Genomic DNA, 26,189 nt, shown 5'->3' on the forward strand with positions numbered 1-26,189 from the left:
CATTCAACAATGCCCCAGGAGGAATAGAACATTTTAAAAAGGACAACAGACTAGTTGGAGGGCACCAACAATAGCAAGTGTTAGAATAAAGAGAAATGCATCTCCATCTCTTGCTCTCATCTCCGTCCCAGAAAGAAAAGGCTGTTTTGACCACATGATGCAACATCACAAAACCGAATCTCTAAACTTCTAAAAGTATTGTTCTAGAGTATGTTATCAGCATGTAGCGTGTAGCGTGTCCATCGGGAGGTTGATATGCAACCTCGGGTCCCTCAACATTAGTGCAAATCAGTCGGCCTTGTCTTTTCAAGTACACATATAACTGACGTACAGGACAACTGGACAAATAGGAGAAAATGGGGGAGAGAGGAGGGTAGAGGAGAGGAGGGTAGAGGAGGTTAGAGGAGAGAAGAGGGTAGAGGAGAGGGGAGAGGAGAGAAGAGGGTAGAGGAGAGAAGAGGAGATGGGAGAAGAGGGTAGAGGAGAGAAGATGGGAGAGGGGAGAAGAGGGTAGAGGAGAGAGGAGAGAAGATGGGAGAGGGGAGAAGAGGGTAGAGGAGAGAAGAGGGTAGAGGAGAGAAGAGGAGATGGGAGAAGAGGGTAGAGGAGAGAGGAGAGAAGATGGGAGAGGGGAGAAGAGGGTAGAGGAGAGAGGAGAGTGTAGAGGAGAGAGGAGAGAAGAGGAGATGGGAGGAGAGAAGGGTAGATGATGGGAGACGATACTTTACAGTGGGGTGCTAGAGAGATGGAAAGGCAAATAAATCGGATGGGTGAAATAAAAATAATGTATCTTTCTTTCTTTTTTAAAAAATGGGGCGACAGATTTGCATCCGAGTTCTCTTTGGTAACGAAGGCATGTGGTTGGTTGAGCTGCCTCTCCATATAGAATCCATAGGATAGAAACAAAGGCTCCTCACGTTTAGTTTTTCTTGTCAACGTTTTTGGGCATCCAATAACGCAAACCTACAAAATAACACAATCCAACTAAATGACAAAAAGGAAACCCCCCCCTCTATCCTCTATGGTTATGTACATGGCTATATAGCTAGCTACTAACACAGCTCTCTGTGGGGCCAAAATCATTCAGGGTAGTCTTATACCAGGGACCGAGGCCAACCCCTCTTCCCGGCTAGAGAGAAACTGGAGGATGCAGGGTTTTGCTCCAGCCCTGTTATAAAGCACACCTGGATCGTATGCATTTGTGCACATTATAGCTAAATAACAGAAAACTAAGTGAATACGACCCTGATCTAAAATCTGTTACTCCTCGGGGATCTTGCTCCAGGTGTGTTAGATGGCGTTAGTGCAGGGCTGGAGCAAAACCCCAAAACCCCCTCCCAGTAGCGGTTTAACCAGCCCTGTGGTGGGTTACAGTGAACAGGGCGGGGTATATCTGGCTCTGATTGGCCTACTCTAGTCCCTCCCTTCAGGACACAACCGAGGGGGAGTGGCTGTGGTTGACCATGTGACTGTTGGGAGACGAGTCAGGGGAGGAGGAGGAGCTTCCTTTGGCTTTGATCTGCAGCCAGGTCTCTCCTAAGGCCTTGGTGAAGTGGTCGTCCACAGAGCCGGTGATGGACACAGAGTTAGTGACGGGTTCCGGCTGTTTGTAGTTCCTCCCCAGGCTGCGGCGGAAATGCTCCTCGATCACCGGGTCAACACACACCGTATTGGCTGGAGAGAGGGGGAGAGAAGAGGAGAGGACATTTCACTTTTGTGTGAGGGGAGAGGAGAAAGAAGCAAACTACACAGACACCAGTTCATTAAATCTACTACAGCTACAGGACTATACATATATTGACCCGTCAGACAGAAGACAGAACATGGTAAACCAGCCTGCTGTCAGAGAGACCTGTGTGTTTTATAACGGCTGGCCGTGGAACAGTCCAATCTGGTGTTTTTCCCTGGACCAACTGCTAGAACCGTAAGACTTAAATAGAGGTCTCATCATTGGATCGGTGTCATTATGTCATCGGACAGACAAGGTAGCTTCATTGAGACAATATCCATTTTAAAAGTAGTCCATTTCCTTCTTCCTTTGTGTTTGGAAAAAAACCATAAAGCTTACATTGGTGATTTACTGCCACCTGCAGTGCTGGAATCCTGAACTAACTCGTGTGGCCACTAGATGGCGGTGCTATAGCTTAAAGCCGTTGCCATAGGCAACCCACTTTGAAGAAGACAATGCTCTCTGATCATTGGCCCGATCGTTCCCAACACATTTGAATCCCCACACAGTTGACTACTTTTAAAATGGTGGAAGCCCTCGATGGTAATGTCCATGCTAAAACGGGTTATATCTACGATGAGTCCTTTTATTCAAATCAGATTGTATATGTCACATCGCGCTGAAAACAGCAGGTGCACACTTTACTCACAAGCCCTTAACCAACAATGCAGTTCAAGAAATAGAGTTAAGAAAATATTTTCTAACTAAACAAGTAAAAAATGTAATTAAAAGTAACAATAAAATGACATAACAATAACAAGGTGTACCGGTAATTTGTAGGTAGGGGTAAAGTGACTATACACAGACAGTGATTAGCAGCAGTGCAACTATGTAAACTATGTAAATAGTACGGGTGGCCATTTTGATTAATTGTTCAGGAGTCTTATGACTTGGGGGTAGAAGCTGTTAAGGAGCTTTTTGGTCCTAGACGTGGCGCTCTGGGACCGCTTGCTGTGCTTTAGCAGAGAGAACAGTCTATGACTTGGGTGACTGGAGTCTTTGACAATTTTTAGGGCCTTCCTCTGACACCGCCTGGTATAGAGGTCCTGGATGGCAGGAAGCTTGGCCCCATTGATGTATTGGGCCGTACACACTACCCTCTGTAGTGCCTTGCGGTCGGATACCGAGCAGTTGCCATAACAGGCAGGGATGCAACTGATCAGGATGCTCTCGATGGTGCAGCTGTAGAACTTTGAGGATCTGGGGACCCATGCCAAATCTTTTCAGTCTCCTGAGGGGGAAAAGGTGTTGTCCAGCCCTCTTCATGACTCTTGGTGTGTTTGGACCGTGTTAGTTTGTTGTTGATGTGGACACCAAGGAACTTGAAACTCTCGACCCGCTCCACTACAGCCCCGTCGATGTTAATGGGGGCCTGTTCGACCCTCATTTTCCTATAGTCCACGATCAGCTCCTTTGTCTTGATCACGTTGAGGGAGAGGTTGTTGTCCTGGCACCACACTGTCAGGTCTCTGACATCCTCCCTATAGGCTGTCTCATTGTTGTCGGTGATCAGGCCTACCACTGTTGTGTGGTCAGCAAACTTAATGATGGTGTTGGAGTCGTGCCTGGCCATGCAGTCATGGGTGAACAGGGAGTACAGAAGGGGACTAAGCACACACCCGTAGGTTAGTGATGAGCTTTGTGGACACTATGGTGTTGAACGCTGGTCTGCCCCTGAACAAGGCAGTTAACCCACTGTTCCTAGGCCGTCATTGTAAATATGAATTTGTTCTTAACTGACTTGCCTAGTTAAATAAATAAATAATGTTGACCAGTAGAATGGGACTATAGTAGGCCGCTGCTCAAAAGTAGTGTACTATAGAGCCCCACAGTGGAGGTGTCATAATACCCATAAAACCTTCCGGTCAAACAGGGAAATGGTTCCAATAATTTTTCCACCATAAATTTTTCCCTTAGGGAATGTAGGCTTAAACTTGCGTGATGTTTTGATAATTAATACGTGGTATCCTCTGGGTCCACATTGTACATGTCTGTTACCCAAAATAAATTAAATTCATAACCGTGTAAATCTCTCTCGGACAAGGTGACTTTTATCAATATATTCTGCTCTAAGTGGTCAAATGACGCGGATGCTACTTTACAGGACTGTTTTGCTAGCACAGACTGGAGTATGTTCCTTGATTCATCCAATGGAATTGAGGAGTATACCACCTCAGTCACCCGCTTCATCAATAAGTGCATTGATGTCTTCATCCCCACCGTACGTACATTTCCCAACCAGAAGCCATGGATTTCAGGCAACTTCCGCACCGAGCTAAAAGCTAGAGCTGCTGCTTTCAATGAGCAGGACACTAATCCGGACACTTATAAGAAATCTCGCTATGCCCTCAGACGAACCATCAAACCGGCAACGCATCAATACAGGACTAAGATTGAATCCTACTAAACCGGCTCTGACGCTCGTTGGATGTGGCAGGGTTTGCAAACTATTAAGGACTGCAAAGGGAAACCCAGCCGTGAGCTGCCCAGTGACGCGAGCCTACCAGGGGAGCTAAATGCCTTTTATGCTCGCTTCAAGGCAAGCAACACTGAAGCATGTATGAGAGCACCAGCTGTTCCGGACGACTGTGTGATCACGCTCTCCGTAGCCGATGTGAGCAAGACCTTTAAACAGGTCAACATTCACAAGGCCGCGGGGCCAGATGGATTATCAAGGCGTGTACTGAGAGCATGCGTGGACCAGCTAGTAAGTGTCTTCACTGACATTTTCAACCTCCCCCTGACCGAGTCTAATACCTACATGTTTCAAACAGACCACCATCCCTGACCCCAAGAACACTAAGGTAACCTTCCTAAATGATTACCGCCTGGTAGCACTCACGTCAGTAGCCATGAAGTGCTTTGAAAGGCTGGTCAAGGCTCACATCAACACCATCATCCCGGAAACCCTCACCGAGTATAGACCGATGTTATTCTCTGAGGCTGACCGGAACACATCCCAGTCTGCGTGATCAAAACAATCTTGAAGCGTGGATTCCGATTGGTCAGACCAGCGTTGAATGGTTCTAGTCACGGGTACATCCTGTTTGAGTTTCTGCCTATAAGACAGTTGGAGCAAGATGGAGTTTTGGTCAGATTTGTCCAAAGGGAGGGCGAGGGAGGGCCTTGTATGCAGTAGCAATGGTCGAGTGTATTGCCCGCGCGAGTGCTACAATCAATATGCTGATAGAATTTAGGTAGCCTTGTTCTCAAATTTGCTTTGTTAAAATGCCCAGCTACAGTAAATGCAGCCTCAGGATATATGGTTTCCAGTTTACATAGAGTCCAGTGAAGTTCCTTGAGGGCCGTCATGGTGTCTGCTTTATGGGGTATATAAACAGCTGTGATGATAACCGACGAGAATTCTCTTGGGAGATAATATGGCCGACATTTGATTGTAAGGAATTCTAGGTCGGGTGAGCAGAAGGACTTGAGTTCCTGTATGTTATTATGATTACACCATGAGTCGTTAATCATAAAGCATAAAACCCCGCCCTTCCTCTTCCCAGAGAGGTGTTCATCTCTGTCGGCACATGAAGAAGCCTGACAAAGACTGACAACGTATTCCGAGAGAGCCATGTTTCCACGAAACGGAGAATGTTACAATCTCTGATGTCTCTCTGGAAGGCAACCCTTGCTCTATTTTCGTCTACCTTGTTGTCAAGAGACTGGACATTGGTGAGTAGTATACTCGGAAGCGGTGGGTGGTGTGCACGTCTACGGAGCCTGACCAGGAGGCCGCTCCGTCTGCCTCTTCTGCAGCGACGTTGTTTTGGGTCGGCTTCTGGGAGAAGATCCATTGTCCTGGGTGGTGGTCCAAACAGAGGATCCGCTTCGGAAAAGTCGCATTCCTAGTCGGGAAAGTCGCATTCCTAGTCGGGAAAGTCGCATTCCTAGTCGTAATGTTGGTAAGTTAACGTCGCTCGTATATCCAATAGTTCATCCCGGCTGTATGTAATAAGACTTAAGATTTCCTGGGGTAACAGTGTAAGAAATAATACACCAAAAAATGAAATACTGCATAGTTTCCTAAGAACGCGAAGCGAGGCGACCATCTCTGTCGGCAAGATCTTGTGGTTCTGTACTGGTAGTATTATGGTATAATATGGAACTATAGTATGCTGCATAGACGTACATATAATGTGTATAATATATTGTGGTATAGTACTTACAGCATAGACGTACATATAATGTGTATAATATATTGTGGTATAGTACTTACAGCATAGACGTACATATAATGTGTATAATATATTGTGGTATAGTACTTACAGCATAGACGTACATATAATGTGTATAATATATTGTGGTATAGTACTTACAGCATAGACGTACATATAATGTTTAGAATATATTGTGGTATAGTACATATAATGTGTATAATATATTGTGGTATAGTACATATAATGTGTATAATATATTGTGGTATAGTACTTACAGCATAGACGTACATATAATGTGTATAATATATTGTGGTATAGTACATATAATGTGTATAATATATTGTGGTATAGTACATATAATGTGTATAATATATTGTGGTATAGTACATATAATGTGTATAATATATTGTGGTATAGTACATATAATGTGTATAATATATTGTGGTATAGTACATATAATGTATGTGTATAATATATTGTGGTATAGTACATATAATGTGTATAATATATTGTGGTATAGTACATATAATGTGTATAATATATTGTGGTATAGTACATATAATGTGTATAATATATTGTGGTATAGTACATATAATGTGTATAATATATTGTGGTATAGTACATATAATGTGTATAATATATTGTGGTATAGTACATATAATGTGTATAATATATTGTGGTATAGTACATATAATGTGTATAATATATTGTGGTATAGTACATATAATGTGTATAATATATTGTGGTATAGTACATATAATGTGTATAATATATTGTGGTATAGTACTTACAGCATAGACGTACATATAATGTGTATAATATATTGTGGTATAGTACTTACAGTTGCTGGCTGGTCTCCTGCTGTAGTTGTTGGGCAGGTTGTTGGAACAGCCGTTGTGAGACAGGTTACAGTTACGGTTGTTGGCCGGAGCGCACGTTATCACTGACGGACGATTCTAAACACACACACACACACACACACACAAACACGTTTAGGCCTTTTGCATGTGGTTTGAAGACAACTTTTTACCTGCATGTTCTGAGCTTTGAAAGACTGTGTGTGTCTCTCTCTCTCTCTCTCTACCTGCTGGCGTTCCACAGGACTGACGGTGGGCGAGATGGCGAGGGTGCGGGCGGCGTCCATGTTGTTTTTAGTCAGGGCGAGAGGCTGGTCCATGGCCAGGCTGGGCATGTGGTGGTGGGGGGCGTACAGGTGGTGGTTGCCATGGAGACCCATGGAGGGGGCGGCGGCTCTCTCTATGGGGCTGCGGCTTCGGTCCCTTGGGTCCTTGGAACTACGATAGTTTCCGTTGGAAGGCTTGCCTCTGTAGAGAGTAGGAGAAGATTACATTTATTGCCCAACGGAAACTTGTCTTCTGTTTTATTCCAACCCCTCTAAAACAGACAAAGAAGAAAAAGGGTAATTCAATAGGGCAACGGAAAACATGTTTACACTTCTTATTGAACGAGCTCAGGTAGTCCCCCTCCCTGTTTGAGTGTTTTCTTCTGTTTGGTGCCTGGTGAACAGGACCCAGAAGAACAAGAGGGTATTGTACGAGGAGGAGGAGAACAAGGAGGAAGAGAGGGGGAGGGGCCATGGATGTCAAAAGCCACAGCTATGGGCACCAGGTAGTCACAGCAGCACAGCTATGGGCACCAGGTAGTCACAGCAGCACAGCTATGGGCACCAGGTAGTCACAGCAGCACAGCTATGGGCACCAGGTAGTCACAGCAGCACAGCTATGGGCAGCAGGTAGTCACAGCAGCACAGCTATGTGCAGCAGGTAGTCACAGCAGCACAGCTATGGGCACCAGGTAGTCACAGCAGCACAGCTATGGGCACCAGGTAGTCACAGCAGCACAGCTATGGGCAGCAGGTAGTCACAGCAGCACAGCTATGGGCAGCAGGTAGTCACAGCAGCACAGCTATGGGCAGCAGGTAGTCACAGCAGCACAGCTATGGGCACCAGGTAGTCACAGCAGCACAGCTATGGGCAGCAGGTAGTCACAGCAGCACAGCTATGGGCAGCAGGTAGTCACAGCAGCACAGCTATGGGCAGCAGGTAGTCACAGCAGCACAGCTATGGGCACCAGGTAGTCACAGCAGCACAGCTATTAATACACAGGGCTTGGCATAGGGGGAGGGAGTCAAAAACACAAAAAAAACACCATTCTTGATACACGCAACTGTTCAATGTGGAAAAACCCAGCAGCGGTGCAGTTCTTGACACAAACCGGTGCGCCTGGCATTTACTAACATACCCAATTCAAAGGCACTTAAATATTTTGACTTGCCCATTCACCCTCTGAATGGCACACAATCCATGTCTCAATTGTCTGAAGGCTTAAAAATCCTTCTTTAACCCGTCTCCTCCCCTTCCCATGAGGTCGAAGGAATTGTCCGTAGAGCTCCGAGACAGGATTGTGTTGAGGCACAGATCTGGGGAAAGGTACCAAAACATTTCTGCTGCATTGAAAGTCACGTTACGGCACGTCGCCACGTTACAGGAAGTCGTCACGTTACAGGAAGTCGTCACCTTACAGAAAGTCGTCACGTTACGGCACGTCGTCACGTTACAGGAAGTCGTCACGTTACTGCACGTCGTCATGTTAATGAGAATTTGTTCTTAACTGACTTGCCTAGTTAAATAAAGGTTTCATTAAAAATATATATAATTATAATTAAAACACTCCCATACTGCACCAGGTCAAGCTCATGTTCAACTCTACTTTAATACAGTGCTTTTGAAACCTGGGGGTTCCCCCGAGGAGAGGTTGGAGAACCCCTGCTTTAATACACACCAGTTCAGCTATATTTCTGAACAGCACCACAACAATACAAGGGAACGTTAACATTGGGAAAAACAAGGGAAAACACATGTTACGACAGACCCATTAGCAGACGTGACTAAGTTAGGAGGTCTATTCTTCCACAAGGCAACAAAACAACTAGAGAACTAGGACACCAGAGTGTTGAGGAAAGCATCTGTTACCTCTACCACTTGCCCCCAGACAACGTCTTTATTTACCAACATAACACATCTGGTCAGCTGAGGGTGGGGTGGGTGTAGAGAGAGAGAGTGTAGAGAGAGAGAGATGTAGAGAGAGAGAGATGTGTAGAGAGAGAGAGTGTAGAGAGAGAGAGATGTAGAGAAAGAGAGATGTGTAGAGAGAGAAAGAGATGTGTAGAGAGAGATGTATAGAGAGAAATGTAGAGAGAGAGAGGTGTAGAGAGAGAGAGAGAGTGAGAAATGTAGAGAGAGAGAGAGTAGAGAGAGAAAGAGATGTGTAGAGAGAGATGTATAGAGAGAGTGAGAGAGAGAAATGTAGAGAGAGAGAGGTGTAGAGAGAGAGAGAGAGAGTGAGAAATGTAGAGAGAGAGAGGTGTAGAGAGAGAGAGAGAGAGTGAGAAATGTAGAGAGAGAGAGGTGTAGAGAGAGAGAGAGATGTGGAGAGAGAGAGGTGTAGAGAGAGAGAGAGAGAGAAATGTAGAGCGAGAGAGGTGAAGAGAGAGAGAGAGAGAGATGTATAGAGAGAGAGATGTGTAGAGAGAGAGAGAGTGAGAAATGTAGAGAGAGAGAGGTGTAGATAGAGAGAGAGAGAGAGAGAGAGAGAGAGAGAGAGAGAGAGAGAGATGTATAGAGAGAGATGTGTAGAGAGAGAGAGTGAGAAATGTAGAGAGAGAGGTGTAGAGAGAGAGAGAGAGAGATGTATAGAGAGAGAGAGTGAGAAATGTAGAGAGTGAGATGTGTAGAGAGATAGAGATGTGTAGAGAGAGAGAGAGAGAGAGAGAGAGAGAGTTTCCTATGCCAATAAAGCCCCTTGAATTGAGAGAGAGAGAGATGTGTAGAGAGAGAGTGAGTGAGTGAGTGAGAGAGAGAAAGAGGGGGGTGTAGAGAGAGAGAGGTAGTATATACATGTGACACTAGCAATGAGAGAATGAACTGCAGTGTTTCCTTCCTCTCCCCGCTCTCTCCTACTTTCTGCAGTTTCCAGGGTATTTCTACTAGTAGTAAACTGGGCTACACTCTCAGCCTTCTCCCTCAGTACACCTCCACAGCATGCTTCCTCTGTCTTTAGGCTGGGTCCCTACAGGCCCCTACGAGTCAACAGCCACCAACTAGCTTCAGTTTGGTGGAGGAGACTTGACTTGCTCTCAAAATAATGGATTATGTTTGTTCCACCTTACTGGTTAGACTAGAGGCTCAAATACAGACCCCAGCCTGTCCATGAAAATATTTCCAACAACTGGAGTTTGTTGCTGTCAATGTTTAAGCACCACATTAAAATAACCTCCCAGTTTTGATTAAAAGAGCAGAGTTAAGTAGAGTACTGAGGGTAAGTAGAGTTAAGTAGAGTACTGAGAGTAAGTAGAGTTAAGTAGAGTACTGAGAGTAAGTAGAGTTAAGTAGAGTACTGAGAGTAAGTAGAGCAGAGTTAAGTAGAGCACTGAGGGTAAGTAGAGTTAAGTAGAGTACTGAGAGTAAGTAGAGCAGAGTTAAGTAGAGTACTGAGAGTAAGTAGAATTAAGTAGAGTACTGAGGGTAAGTAGAGTTAAGTAGAGTACTGAGAGTAAGTAGAGCAGAGTTAAGTAGAGTACTGAGAGTAAGTAGAGCAGAGTTAAGTAGAGCAGAGTTAAGTAGAGTACTGAGGGTAAGTAGAATTAAGTAGAGTACTGAGGGTAAGTAGAGTTAAGTAGAGTACTGAGGGTAAGTAGAGCAGAGTTAAGTAGAGTACTGAGAGTAAGTAGAGTTAAGTAGAGTACTGAGAGTAAGTAGAGCAGAGTTAAGTAGAGTACTGAGAGTAAGTAGAGTTAAGTAGAGTACTGAGAGTAAGTAGAGTTAAGTAGAGTACTGAGGGTAAGTAGAGTTAAGTAGAGTACTGAGAGTAAGTAGAGCAGAGTTAAGTAGAGTACTGAGAGTAAGTAGAGTTAAGTAGAGTACTGAGGGTAAGTAGAGCAGAGTTAAGTAGAGTACTGAGAGTAAGTAGAGTTAAGTAGAGTACTGAGGGTAAGTAGAGCAGAGTTAAGTAGAGTACTGAGGGTAAGTAGAGCAGAGTTAAGTAGAGCACTGAGGGTAAGTAGAGTTAAGTAGAGTACTGAGAGTAAGTAGAGCAGAGTTAAGTAGAGTACTGAGAGTAAGTAGAGTTAAGTAGAGTACTGAGGGTAAGTAGAGCAGAGTTAAGTAGAGTACTGAGGGTAAGTAGAGCAGAGTTAAGTAGAGTACTGAGGGTAAGTAGAGCAGAGTTAAGTAGAGTACTGAGGGTAAGTAGAGCAGAGTTAAGTAGAGTACTGAGGGTAAGTAGAGCAGAGTTAAGTAGAGCACTGAGGGTAAGTAGAGTTAAGTAGAGTACTGAGGGTAAGTAGAGTTAAGTAGAGTACTGAGGGTAAGTAGAGCAGAGTTAAGTAGAGCACTGAGGGTAAGTAGAGTTAAGTAGAGTACTGAGAGTAAGTAGAGCAGAGTTAAGTAGAGTACTGAGAGTAAGTAGAGTTAAGTAGAGTACTGAGGGTAAGTAGAGCAGAGTTAAGTAGAGTTCTGAGGGTAAGTAGAGTTAAGTAGAGTACTGAGAGTAAGTAGAGCAGAGTTAAGTAGGGTACTGAGGGTAAGTAGAGCAGAGTTAAGTAGAGCACTGAGGGTAAGTAGAGCAGAGTTAAGTAGAGTACTGAGGGTAAGTAGAGTTAAGTAGAGTACTGAGAGTAAGTAGAGCAGAGTTAAGTAGAGTACTGAGGGTAAGTAGAGCAGAGTTAAGTAGAGTACTGAGAGTAAGTAGAGCAGAGTTAAGTAGAGTACTGAGGGTAAGTAGAGCAGAGTTAAGTAGAGTACTGAGGGTAAGTAGAGTTAAGTAGAGTACTGAGAGTAAGTAGAGCAGAGTTAAGTAGAGTACTGAGGGTAAGTAGAGCAGAGTTAAGTAGAGTCCTGAGGGTAAGTAGAGTTAAGTAGAGTACTGAGAGTAAGTAGAGCAGAGTTAAGTAGAGTACTGAGAGTAAGTAGAGCAGAGTTAAGTAGAGTACTGAGAGTAAGTAGAGTTAAGTAGAGTTCTGAGTGTAAGTAGAGCAGAGTTAAGTAGAGTACTGAGAGTAAGTAGAGTAGAGTTAAGTAGAGTACTGATGGTAAGTAGAGCAGAGTTAAGTAGAGTACTGAGGGTAAGTAGAGCAGAGTTAAGTAGAGTACTGAGGGTAAGTAGAGTTAAGTAGAGTACTGAGAGTAAGTAGAGTTAAGTCGAGTACTGAGGGTAAGTAGAGCAGAGTTAAGTAGAGTACTGAGGGTAAGTAGAGCAGAGTTAAGTAGAGTACTGAGGGTAAGTAGAGTTAAGTAGAGTACTGAGAGTAAGTAGAGCAGAGTTAAGTAGAGTACTGAGGGTAAGTAGAGTTAAGTAGAGTACCGGGGGTAAGTAGAGCAGAGTTAAGTAGAGTACTGAGGGTAAGTAGAGTTAAGTAGAGTACTGGGGGTAAGTAGAGCAGAGTTAAGTAGAGTACTGAGGGTAAGTAGAGTTAAGTAGAGTACTGAGGGTAAGTAGAGTTAAGTAGAATACTGAGAGTAAGTAGAGTACTGAGAGTAAGTAGAGTTAAGTAGAGTTAAGTAGAATACTGAGGGTAAGTAGAGCAGAGTTAAGTAGAGTACTGAGGGTAAGTAGAGCAGAGTTAAGTAGAGTACTGAGGGTAAGTAGAGTTAAGTAGAGTACTGGGGGTAAGTAGAGCAGAGTTAAGTAGAGTACTGAGGGTAAGTAGAGCAGAGTTAAGTAGAGTACTGAGGGCAAGTAGAGCATAGTTAAGTAGAGTACTGATGGTAAGTAGAGCAGAGTTAAGTAGAGTACTGAGGGTAAACAGAGCAGAGTTAAGTAGAGTACTGAGGGTAAGTAGAGCAGAGTTAAGTAGAGTACTGAGGGTAAGTAGAGCAGAGTTAAGTAGAGTACTGAGGGTAAGTAGAGCAGAGTTAAGTAGAGTACTGAGGGTAAGTAGAGCAGAGTTAAGTAGAGTACTGAGGGTAAGTAGAGCATAGTTAAGTAGAGTACTGATGGTAAGTAGAGCAGAGTTAAGTAGCGTACTGAGGGTAAGTAGAGCAGAGTTAAGTAGAGTACTGAGGGTAAGTAGAGCAGAGTTAAGTAGAGTACTGAGAGTAAGTAGAGTTAAGTAGAGTACTGAGAGTAAGTAGAGTTAAGTAGAGTACTGAGAGTAAGTAGAGTTAAGTAGAGTACTGAGAGTAAGTAGAGTTAAGTAGAGTACTGAGAGTAAGTAGAGCAGAGTTAAGTAGAGTACTGAGAGTAAGTAGAGCAGAGTTAAGTAGAGTACTGAGAGTAAGTAGAATTAAGTAGAGTACTGAGGGTAAGTAGAGTTAAGTAGAGTACTGAGGGTAAGTAGAGCAGAGTTAAGTAGAGTACTGAGAGTAAGTAGTGTTAAGTAGAGTACTGAGAGTAAGTAGAGCAGAGTTAAGTAGAGTACTGAGGGTAAGTAGAGCAGAGTTAAGTAGAGTTCTGAGAGTAAGTAGAGCAGAGTTAAGTAGAGTACTGAGAGTACTCCCTCCATGTTATTAGTGTTCCCTAGAGAGAGGAGTCTCAACATGTTCTCGGTTTCTCCCTGGGCTCTTCAACTTCCCCCAGCAAGCTGAAACAGCAGCCCACAGAAGAGGGGAAACATCACGTCCCCCTCCCCCTTTCACTCCAAACCTTTACAGAAAAGTGTTAGACGTATTTAAATCAACTTCATGTGAAAACATGAAGCTGCATTTTGTTTTGATAAAGAGGGTTGTGAATGGGATGTGAACAGGGAGAGCTGTGGCTGGCTGGAGTATCGGGAAGCTGGGAGGTTCTGGGGGTGGCTAGAATCCAACCCAGCATCCTCCCACTAGAAAGACTGGCTGGGGCCTCCCAAACTTGGCAAGGCGCTGTCTAGGGAAAGGGAGGGAGGGAAAACAGAGGGTCTAATCTGGGCAAGTTGTAGTAGTCTTTTCACGAGAACTGTTCTCTACTAAACCTTTCACTGCTTGGAGACACAAAACCTAATGCACCTCAGCAGCAATAGTAAGACATTTTCTGAAGTTTATCTTAAATTTAATTTCAGAAAGAGAGAGAGAGAGAAAATGACTGTACTACACACCACGTGCACTTATTTTAAAAAAAAACCAAAAAAACGCTTTTGACTCAATTTGGCACGAGGGTCTGCTATACAAATGGATGGAAAGTGGTTTTGGGGGTTTAGCATATGACATAAAGTAAATGTACACGAACAACAAGTGCACAGATAAAATGAGCAATAAACACACAGATTTCTATCGTTGGGTCTGTGGGGTAACACACGGATGCAGCTTGAGCACCACCCTCTAATATATATATATATATATATATGTACACACACATACATACATATATGCATACATATATAAATTAATTAGCGAGGGCACTAGAACAGTCTGCAGCACCCGGCTTCACCCTACTAGAATCTGAAGTCAAATGTCTACTGTTTGCTGATGATCTGTCACTTCTGTCCCCAACCAAGGAGGGCCTACAGCAGCACCTAGATCTGTCCCCAACCAAGGAGGGACTACAGCAGCACCTAGATCTGTCCCCAACCAAGGAGGGCCTACAGCAGCACCTAGATCTGTCCCCATCCAAGGAGGGCCTACAGCAGCACCTAGATCTGTCCCCAACCAAGGAGGGCCTACAGCAGCACCTAGATCTGCCCCCAACCAAGGAGGGTCTACAGCAGCACCTAGATCTGTACCCAACCAAGGAGGGTCTACAGCAGCACCTAGATCTGTCCCCAACCAAGGAGGGTCTACAGCAGCACCTAGATCTGTCCCCAACCAAGGAGGGTCTACAGCAGCACCTAGATCTGTCCCCAACCAAGGAGGGTCTACAGCAGCACCTAGATCTGTCCCCAACCAAGGAGGGTCTACAGCAGCACCTAGATCTGTCCCCAACCAAGGAGGGACTACAGCAGCACCTAGATCTGTCCCCAGCCAAGGAGGGTCTACAGCAGCACCTAGATCTGTCCCCAACCAAGGAGGGCCTACAGCAGCACCTAGATCTGTCCCCAACCAAGGAGGTCCTACAGCAGCACCTAGATCTTCTGCACAGATTCTGCCAGACCTGGACCCTGACAGTAAATCTCAGTAAGACAAAAATAATGGTGTTCCAGAAAAGGTCCAGTAGCCAAGACAAAAAAATACAAATTCTATCTAGACACCGTTGCCTTAGAGCACACAAAGAATTACACCTACTTTGGCCTAAACATCAACACGACAGGTAACTTCCTGTGAGCGATCTGAGAGACAAGGCAAGAAGGGCCTAATATGCCATCATAATGAACATAACACTCAGCATCCCAATTAGGATCTGGTTTAAAATACTTCAATCAGTTATCAAACCCATTTCCCTCTGTTGTTGTGAGGTCTGGGGTCGACTCACCAACTAAGAATCTACAAAATGGTCACACATTACACAACAAATCCCTCACGTAGAGAAAGAGATGAACCTGGAGAAGAGTCCCCTCAGCCAGCTGGTTCTGGGGCTCTGTTCACAAACACAAACAGACCCCTCAGAGCCCTCACCTACAGAGAGATGAACCTGGAGAAGAGTCTCCTCAGCCAGCTGGTTCTGGGGCTCTGTTCACAAACACAAACAGACCCCACAGAGCCCTCACCTACAGAGAGATGAACCTGGAGAAGAGTCCCCTCAGCCAGCTGGTTCTGGGGCTCTGTTCACAAACACAAACAGACCCCACAGAGCCCTCACCTACAGAGAGATGAACCTGGAGAAGAGTCCCCTCAGCCAGCTGGTTCTGAGACTCTGTTCACAAACACAAACAGACCCCACAGAGCCCTCACCTACAGAGAGATGAACCTGGAGAAGAGTCTCCTCAGCCAGCTGGTTCTGGGGCTCTGTTCACAAACACAAACAGACCCCTCACCTACAGAGAGATGAACCTAGAGAAGAGTCCCCTCAGCCAGCTGGTTCTGGGGCTCTGTTCACAAACACAAACAGACCCCACAGCTACAGAGAGATGAACCTGGAGAAGAGTCCCCTCAGCCAGCTGGTTCTGGGGCTCTGTTCACAAACACAAACAGACCCCACAGAGCCCTCACCTACAGAGAGATGAACCTGGAGAAGAGTCCCCTCAGCCAGCTGGTTCTGGGACTCTGTTCACAAACACAAACAGACCCCTCAGAGCCCTCACCTACAGAGAGATGAACCTGGAGAAGAGTCTCCTCAGCCAGCTGGTTCTGGGGCTCTGTTCACAAACACAAACAGACCCCACAGACCCCTCACCTACAGAGAGATGAACCTGGAGAAGAGTCCCCTCAGCCAGCTGGTTCTGGGGCTCTGTTCACAAACACAAACAGACCCCACAGAGCCCTCACCTACAGAGAGATGAACCTGGAGAAGAGTCTCCTCAGCCAGCTGGTTCTGGGGCTCTGTTCACAAACACAAACAGACCCCTCACCTACAGAGAGATGAACCTAGAGAAGAGTCCCCTCAGCCAGCTGGTTCTGGGGCTCTGTTCACAAACACAAACAGACCCCACAGCTACAGAGAGATGAACCTGGAGAAGAGTCCCCTCAGCCAGCTGGTTCTGGGGCTCTGTTCACAAACACAAACAGACCCCACAGAGCCCTCACCTACAGAGAGATGAACCTGGAGAAGAGTCCCCTCAGCCAGCTGGTTCTGGGACTCTGTTCACAAACACAAACAGACCCCACAGAGCCCTCACCTACAGAGAGATGAACCTGGAGAAGAGTCCCCTCAGCCAGCTGGTTCTGGGGCTCTGTTCACAAACACAAACAGACCCCTCAGAGCCCTCACCTACAGAGAGATGAATCTAGAGAAGAGTCCCCTCAGCCAGCTGGTTCTGGGGCTCTGTTCACAAACACAAACAGACCCCACAGAGCCCCAGGACAGCAACACATTTAGACCCAACCAAATTATGAGAACGCAAAAACATAACTATTTGACACACTGGAAAGAATAAAAAACAGAGCAAATGAGAATGCCATCTGGCCCTAAACAGAGAGTACACAGTGGCAGAATACCTGACCACCGTGACTGACCCAAAATGAAGGAAAGCTTTGACTATGTACAGACTCAGTGAGCATAGCCTTGCTATTGAGAAAGGCCGCAGAAGGCAGACTTGGCTCTCAAGAGAAGACAGGCTATGTGCACACTGCCCACAAAATGAGGTGGAAACTGAGCTGCACTTCCTAACCTCCTGCCAAATGTATGACCATATTAGAGACACATATTTCCCCCAAGAATTTGAAAACAAATCAAACATTGATAAACTCCCATATGGCGAAAATAGGCGAAATACCGCAGTGTGTAACCACAGCAGCAAGATGTGGCCCGCTGCCAAGAGAAAAGGGCAACCAGTGGAAGACAAACATTGTAAATACAACCTATATTTATTTATTTATTTATTTTCCCTTTCAGACTTCAACTACTTGTACATTGCCAATAATATAACATTTGAAATGTCTATATTATTTTAAAACCTTTCTAATATTTACTAATGTTTCCCTTGCTTATTTCCCTTTTGTTCAATGTCTATTGCATTTGGTTTTTGCAATGTAAACATATGTTTCCCAAAAAATAAATTTGAATTGAATTGAGAGAGAGAGAGTGAGGCAGACAGACAGACAGAGAGTGAGGCAAACAGACAGAGAGAGAGAGTGAGGCAGACAGACAGAGAGAGAGTGAGGCAGACAGACAGACAGAGAGAGAGAGAGTGAGGCAGACATACAGAGAGAGAGTGAGGCAGACATACAGAGAGTGAGGCAGACAGACAGACAGAGAGTGAGTGAGGCAGACAGACAGACAGAGAGTGAGGCAGACAGACAGACAGAGAGTGAGGCAGACAGACAGACAGTGAGTGAGGCAGACAGACAGACAGTGAGTGAGGCAGACAGACAGACAGAGAGTGAGTGAGGCAGACAGACAGACAGTGAGTGAGGCAGACAGACAGAGAGTGAGGCAGACAGACAGACAGACAGAGAGTGAGGCAGACAGACAGACAGAGTGAGGCAGACAGACAGACAGAGAGTGAGGCAGACAGACAGACAGAGAGTGAGGCAGACAGACAGACAGAGAGTGAGGCAGACAGACAGACAGAGAGTGAGGCAGACAGACAGACAGACAGACAGAGAGAGAGTGAGTGAGTGAGGCAGACAGACAGACAGACAGAGAGAGTGAGTGAGTGAGGCAGACAGACAGAGAGAGAGAAAGCGAGAGTTGGGAGATTACTATAGATCACTGTATGTATGGTCAGTCACTAGGTAAAGTAAGATGCTGTATAGTCCTATATATTACTGTTATTTACTACACGTTGGCTTAGATACAGGGGTGTTATTAGTGGTTGTGTGGTGGCAGAACCCACAGCTTTTATTCAGCTTTTATCCATTAATTACAGAATCAAAACCAACCTGCAATACACAAATGATGAAGTAATACGTGCTGGTACAACATTAAAACACACTCCGGTCTACAGCTGCGATTGGGAAAAACACCAAGACTTAAAACAACCATTAAGTGGCTTCCAAAATCCCTGCAGCTTTAATCAATGTTTTACTGTAGCAGTTCTACCGTCGTAGAGTCAACCCCAAGTACTAACCCATACGTTAACGTGACTACACTGAGACAGAGTACTAACCCATACGTTAACGTGACAGAGTACTAACCCATACGTTAACGTGACAGAATACTAACCCATACGTTAATGAACAATGCTGAGAGCGAGTACTAACCCATACGTTAATGAACAATGCTGAGACAGAGTACTAACCCATACGTTAATGAACAATGCTGAGACAGAGTACTAACCCATACGTTAATGTGACAGAGTACTAACCCATACGTTAACGTGACTACACTGAGACAGAGTACTAACCCATACGTTAACGTGACAGAGTACTAACCCATACGTTAACGTGACAGAATACTAACCCATACGTTAATGAACAATGCTGAGACAGAGTACTAACCCATACGTTAATGAACAATGCTGAGACAGAGTACTAACCCATACGTTAATGAACAATGCTGAGACAGAGTACTAACCCATACGTTAACGTGACAGAATACTAACCCATACGTTAATGAACAATGCTGAGACAGAGTACTAACCCATACGTTAATGAACAATGCTGAGACAGAGTACTAACCCATACGTTAATGAACAATGCTGAGACAGAGTACTAACCCATACGTTAATGTGACAGAGTACTAACCCATACGTTAACGTGACTACACTGAGACAGAGTACTAACCCATACGTTAACGTGACAGAGTACTAACCCATACGTTAACGTGACAGAATACTAACCCATACGTTAATGAACAATGCTGAGACAGAGTACTAACCCATACGTTAATGAACAATGCTGAGACAGAATACTAACCCATTTGTTAATGAACAATGCTGAGACAGAGTACTAACCCATACGTTAATGTGACTACACTGAGACAGAATACTAACCCATACGTTAATGTGACTACACTGACAGAATACTAACCCATACATTAACGTGACTACACTGAGACAGAATACTAACCCATACATTAATGTGACTACACTGAGACAGAATACTAACCCATATGTTAATGTGACTATGCTGAGACAGAATACTAACCCATACATTAATGTGACTACGCTGAGACAGAATACTAACCCATATGTTAATATGACAGAATACTAACCCATATGTCAATGTGACTATGAACAATGCTGAGAGCGAGTACTAACCCATACGTTAATGTGACTATGCTGAGACAGAATACTAACCCATATGTTAATGTGACTACACTGACAGAATACTAACCCATACATTAACGTGACTACACTGAGACAGAATACTAACCAATATGTTAATGTGACTATGCTGAGACAGAATACTAACCCATACATTAATGTGACTACGCTGAGACAGAATACTAACCCATATGTTAATATGACAGAATACTAACCCATATGTCAATGTGACTATGAACAATGCTGAGAGCGAGTACTAACCCATACGTTAATGTGACTATGCTGAGACAATACTAACCCATACGTTAATGTGACAGAATACTAACCCATATGTTAATGTGACTACACTGAGACAGAATACTAACCCATATGTTAATGTGACTATGCTGAGACAGAATACTAACCCATATATTAATGTGACAGAATACTAACCCATATATTAATGTGACAGAATACTAACCCATGTGTTAATGTGACAGAATACTAACCCATGTGTTAATGTGACAGAATACTAACCATATGTTTAATGTGACAGAATACATAACCCATATGTTAATGTGACAGAATACTACCCATATGTTATGTGACAGAATACTAACCCATATGTTAATGTGACAGAATACTAACCCATATGTTAATGTGACAGAATACTAACCCATATGTTTAATGTGACAGAATACTAACCCTATGTTAATGTGACAGAAATACTAACCCATGTATCTATCGCATGGGACAGATACTAACCCATAAAATAGTGTGTGTGTTGACTTGCTGCTAGGGGGCGCACATATTTGTTGTATTGTGACTATGCTGAGTCGACTTATGGTTAGGAAATGAGGGGGGCGACAACGTTGCGTGAATGGGGGGGGGAGGGGGAGGAGCGGCTGAGTAATTGCGCCGGTCGCAACAAGTCGTCATATTGATTAATGTGTAGGCTTCATGACGAGTCACGGAGTGGCAGCAGCGCGGGGGGAACCGGTTTTAGGTTAGACGTGGGTCACTTATATAGAGACCAAGAATGACTAAGCTCATCAAAACCAGTGACTTATCTTCTCAGACAACCAATTAGTTAGTTCTTAAAGAGAGTACTTAACATATGGTTTTCTTATTTTTTTCTGTCTCAGCATAGTCACATTAACTATGGGTTGTATTCTGTCACATTAACATATGGGGTTAGTATTCTGTCTCAGCATAGTCCATTAACATATGGGTTTAGTATTCTGTCACATTAACATATGGGTTAGTATTCTCTGTCACATTAACATATGGTGTTAGTATCTGTCACATTAACTATGGTTGGTATTCTGTCACATTAACATATGGGTTAGTATTCTGTCACATTAACATATGGGTTAGTATTCTGTCACATTAACATATGGGTTAGTATTCTGTCACATAAACATATGGGTTAGTATTCTGTCACATTAACATATGGGTTAGTATTCTGTCACATTACACATGGGTTAGTATTCTTCACTTAACACATGGGTTAGTATTCTGTCACATTAATATATGGGTTAGTTATTCTGTCACATTAATATATGGGTTAGTATTCTGTCTCAGCATAGTCACATTAACATATGGGTTAGTATTCTGTCTCAGGTAGTCACATTAACATATGGGTTAGTATTCTGTCACATTAACGTATGGGTTAGTATTGTCTCAGCATAGTCACATTAACGTATGGGTTAGTACTCGCTCTCAGCATTTTCATAGTCACATTGACATATGGGTTAGTATTCTGTCATATTAACATATGGGTGTATTCTGTCTCAGCGTAGTCACATTAATGTATGGGTTAGTATTCTGTCTCAGCATAGTCACATTAACATTTGGTTAGTATTCTGTCTCAGTGTAGTCACGTTAATGTATGGGTTAGTATTCTGTCAGTGTAGTCACATTAACATATGGGTTAGTATTCTGTCTCACAAGTCACATTAACGTATGGGTTAGTACCGCTCTCAGCATTGTTTAGTCACATTGACATATGGGTTAGTATTCTGTCATTTAACATATGGGTTAGTATTCTGTCTCAGCGTAGTCACATTAATGTATGGGTTAGTATTCTGCTCAGCATAGTCACATTAACATATGGGTTAGTATTCTGTCTCAGTGTAGTCACATTAATGTATGGGTTAGTATTCTTTCTCAGTGTAGTCACTTAAGTATGGGTTGTATTCTGTCGTGTAGTCACATTAATATGGGTTAGTATTCTGTCTCAGTGTAGTCACATTAACGTATGGGTTAGTACTCTGTCTCAGCATTGTTCATTAACAAATGGGTTAGTATTCTGTCTCAGCATTGTTCATTAACGTATGGGTTAGTACTCTGTCTCAGCATTGTTCATTAACGTATGGGTTAGTATTCTGTCACGTTAACGTATGGGTTAGTACTCTGTCACGTTAACGTATGGGTTAGTACTCTGTCTCAGTGTAGTCACGTTAACGTATGGGTTAGTACTCTGTCACATTAACGTATGGGTTAGTACTCTGTCTCAGCATTGTTCATTAACGTATGGGTTAGTACTCTGTCTCAGCATTGTTCATTAACGATGGGTTAGTACTCTGTCTCAGCATTGTTCATTAACGTATGGGTTAGTATTCTGTCACGTTACGTATGGGTTAGTACTCTGTCTCAGCATTGTTCATTAACGATGGGTTAGTACTCTGTCTCAGCATGTTCATTAACGTATGGGTTAGTACTCTGTCTCAGCATTGTTCATTAACGTATGGGTTAGTATTCTGTCACGTTAACGTATGGGTTAGTACTCTGTCACGTTAACGTATGGGTTAGTACTCTGTCTCAGTGTAGTCACGTTAACGTATGGGTTAGTACTCTGTCACATTAACGTATGGGTTAGTACTCTGTCTCAGCATTGTTCATTAACGTATGGTTAGTACTCTGTCTCAGCATTGTTCATTAACGTATGGGTTAGTACTCGCTCTCAGCATTGTTCATTAACGTATGGGTTAGTATTCTGTCACGTTAACGTATGGGTTAGTACTCTGTCACGTTAACGTATGGGTTAGTACCTGTCTCAGTGTAGTCACGTTAACGTATGGGTTAGTACTTGGGGTTGACTCTACCGAGGTAGAACTGCTACAGTAAAACATTGATTAAAGCTGCAGGGATTTTGGAAGCCACTTAATGGTTTTTTAAGTCTTGGTGTTTTTCCCAATCGCAGCTGTAGACCGGAGTGTGTTTTAATGTTGTACCAGCACGTATTACTTCATCATTTGTGTATTGCAGGTTGGTTTTGATTCTGTAATTAATGGATAAAAGCTGAATAAAAGCTGTGGGTTCTGCCACCACACAACCACTAATAACACCCTGTATCTAAGCCAACGTGTAGTAAATAACAGTAATATATAGGACTATACAGCATCTTACTTTACCTAGTGACTGACCATACATACAGTGATCTATAGTAATCTCCCAACTCTCGCTTTCTCTCTCTCTGTCTGTCTGCCTCACTCACTCACTGCTGTTGTCTTGTTCTGTGTCTTGTACTCTGTATCTCCTCTCTGTTGTCTGTCTGCTCATCTCTGTCTGTCTGTCCTGCCTCACTCTGTCTGCCTGTCTGCCTCACTCTCTGTCTGTCTGTCTGTCTGCCTCACTCTCTGTCTGTCTCTGCCTCACTCACTGTCGGTCTGTCTGCCTCACTCACTCTCTGTCTGTCTGTCTGCCTCACTCACTGTCTGTCTGTCTGCCTCCACTCACTGTCTGTCTGTCTGCCTCACTCTCTGTCTGTCTGTCTGCCTCACTCTCTGTCTGTCTGTCTGCCTCACTCACTCTCTGTCTGTCTGTCTGCCTCACTCTCTGTATGTCTGCCTCACTCTCTCTCTGTATGTCGCCTCACTCTCTCTCTCTCTGTCTGTCTGTCTGCCTCACTCTCTCTCTGTCTGTCTGCCTCACTCTCTCTCTCTGTCTGTTTGCCTCACTCTCTGCTGTCTGTCTGCCTCACTCTCTCTCTCTCAATTCAATTCAAATTTATTTTTTGGGAAACATATGTTTACATTGCAAAAACCAAATGCAATAGACATTGAACAAAAGGGAAATAAGCAAGGGAAACATTAGTAAATATTAGAAAGGTTTTAAAATTATAGACATTTCAAATGTTATATTATGGCAATGTACAAGTAGTTGAAGTCTGAAAGGGAAAATAAATAAATAAATAAATATAGGTTGTATTTACAATGTTTGTCTTCCACTGGTTGCCCTTTTCTCTTGGCAGCGGGCCACATCTTGCTGCTGTGGTTACACACTGCGGTATTTCGCCTATTTTCGCCATATGGGAGTTTATCAATGTTTGATTTGTTTTCAAATTCTTGGGGGAAATATGTGTCTCTAATATGGTCATACATTTGGCAGGAGGTTAGGAAGTGCAGCTCAGTTTCCACCTCATTTTGTGGGCAGTGTGCACATAGCCTGTCTTCTCTTGAGAGCCAAGTCTGCCTTCTGCGGCCTTTCTCAATAGCAAGGCTATGCTCACTGAGTCTGTACGTAGTCAAAGCTTTCCTCATTTTGGGTCAGTCACGGTGGTCAGGTATTCTGCCACTGTGTACTCTCTGTTTAGGGCCAGATGGCATTCTCATTTGCTCTGTTTTTTTATCTTTCCAGTGTGTCAAATAGTTATGTTTTTGCGTTCTCATAATTTGGTTGGGTCTAAATGTGTTTGCTGTCCTGGGGCTCTGTGGGGTCTGTTTGTGTTTGTGAACAGAGCCCCAGAACAGCTGGCTGAGGGGACTCTTCTCTAGATTCATCTCTCTGTAGGTGAGGGCTCTGAGGGGTCTGTTTGTGTTTGTGAACAGAGCCCCAGAACCAGCTGGCTGAGGGGACCTTCTCCAGGTTCATCTCTCTGTAGGTGAGGCTCTGTGGGGTCTGTTTGTGTTTGTGAACAGAGTCCCAGAACCAGCTGGCTGAGGGGACTCTTCTCCAGGTTCATCTCTCTGTAGGTGAGGGCTCTGTGGGGTCTGTTTGTGTTTGAACAGAGCCCCAGAACCAGCTGGCTGAGGGGACTCTTCTCCAGGTTCATCTCTCTGTAGCTGTGGGGTCTGTTTGTGTTTGTGAACAGAGCCCCAGAACCAGCTGGCTGAGGGGACTCTTCTCTAGGTTCATCTCTCTGTAGGTGAGGGGTCTGTTTGTTTTTGTGAACAGCCCCAGAACCAGCTGGCTGAGGAGACTCTTCTCCAGGTTCATCTCTCTGTAGGTGATGACTCTGTGGGGTCTGTTTGTGTTTGTGAACAGAGCCCCAGAAACCAGCTGGCTGAGGGGACTCTTCTCCAGGTTCATCTCTCTGTAGGTGAGGACTCTGTAGGGTCTGTTTGTGTTTGTGATCAGAGACCCAGAAACCAGTTGGCTGAGGAGACTCTTCTCCAGGTTCATCTCTCTGTAGGTGAGGGCTCTGAGGGGTCTGTTTGTGTTTGTGAACAGAGTCCCAGAACCAGCTGGCTGAGGGGACTCTTCTCCAGGTTCATCTCTCTGTACGTGAGGGCTCTGTGGGTCTGTTTGTGTTTGTGAACAGAGCCCCAGAACCAGCTGGCTGAGGGGACTCTTCTCCAGGTTCATCTCTCTGTAGCTGTGGGGTCTGTTTGTGTTTGTGAACAGAGCCCCAGAACCAGCTGGCTGAGGGACTCTTCTCTAGGTTCATCTCTCTGTAGGTGAGGGTCTGTTTGTGTTTGTGAACGAGCCCAAGAACCAGCTGCTAGGGAGACTCTTCTCCAGGTTCATCTCTCTGTAGGTGAGGGCTCTGTGGGGTCTGTTTGTGTTTGTGAACAGAGTCTCAGAACCAGCTGGCTGAGGGGACTCTTCTCCAGGTTCATCTCTCTGTAGGTGAGCTCTGTGGGGTCTGTTTGTGTTTGTGAACAGAGCCCCAGAACCAGCTGGCTGAGGGGACTCTTCTCCAGGTTCATCTCTCTGTAGTGAGGGCTCTGTGGGGTCTGTTTGTGTTTGTGAACAGAGCCCCAGAACCAGCTGGCTGAGGAGACTCTTCTCCAGTTCATCTCTCTGTAGGTGAGGGCTCTGAGGGTCTGTTTGTGTTTGTGAACAGAGCCCCAGAACCAGCTGGCTGAGGGGACTCTTCTCCAGGTTCATCTCTTTTCTACGTGAGGGTTTTGTTGTGTAATGTGTACCATTTTGTAGATTCTTAGTTGGTGAGTCGACCCCAGACCTCACAACAACAGAGGGAAATGGGTTTGATAACTGATTGAAGTATTTTAAACCAGATCCTAATTGGGATGCTGAGTGTTATGTTCATTATGATGGCATATTAGGCCCTTCTTCCTTGTCTCTCAGATCGCTCACAGGAAGTTACCTGTCGTGTTGATGTTTGGCCAAAGTAGGTGTAATTCTTTGTGTGCTCTAAGGCAACGGTGTCTAGATAGAATTTGTATTTTTTTGTCTTGGCTACTGGACCTTTTCTGGAACACCATTATTTTGTCTTACTGAGATTTACTGTCAGGGTCCAGGTCTGGCAGAATCTGTGCGAAGATCTAGGTGGAGACACGGAAAAAACAGGGGGGGGGGGGGGGAAGGAAAAAAAAAAGGGGAGGGAAAAAGGGGC

At 44.3% G+C, this 26,189-nt stretch overlaps 1 protein-coding gene across 1 annotated transcript in view; it reads right to left on the minus strand.

The window, feature by feature from the left end:
* Positions 1 to 623: 623 nt before the first annotated feature.
* vgll4b (vestigial-like family member 4b) overlaps positions 624 to 26,189 on the minus strand; it is a 73,752-nt gene continuing 48,186 nt past the window's right edge. Inside the window, exons 3-5 of the mRNA XM_038988101.1 lie at positions 6,977 to 7,217; positions 6,734 to 6,848; positions 624 to 1,674 (exon numbers count right to left, since the gene is read on the minus strand). Coding sequence (XP_038844029.1) covers positions 1,427 to 1,674; positions 6,734 to 6,848; positions 6,977 to 7,217 — 604 coding nt within the window. The 3' untranslated portion in view covers positions 624 to 1,426. The remainder of the gene's footprint in view (positions 1,675 to 6,733; positions 6,849 to 6,976; positions 7,218 to 26,189) is intronic.

The sequence above is a fragment of the Salvelinus namaycush genome, unplaced genomic scaffold (genome assembly GCF_016432855.1).
Source record: "Salvelinus namaycush isolate Seneca unplaced genomic scaffold, SaNama_1.0 Scaffold95, whole genome shotgun sequence".
In the NCBI taxonomy this organism is placed as follows: Eukaryota; Metazoa; Chordata; class Actinopteri; order Salmoniformes; family Salmonidae; genus Salvelinus; species Salvelinus namaycush.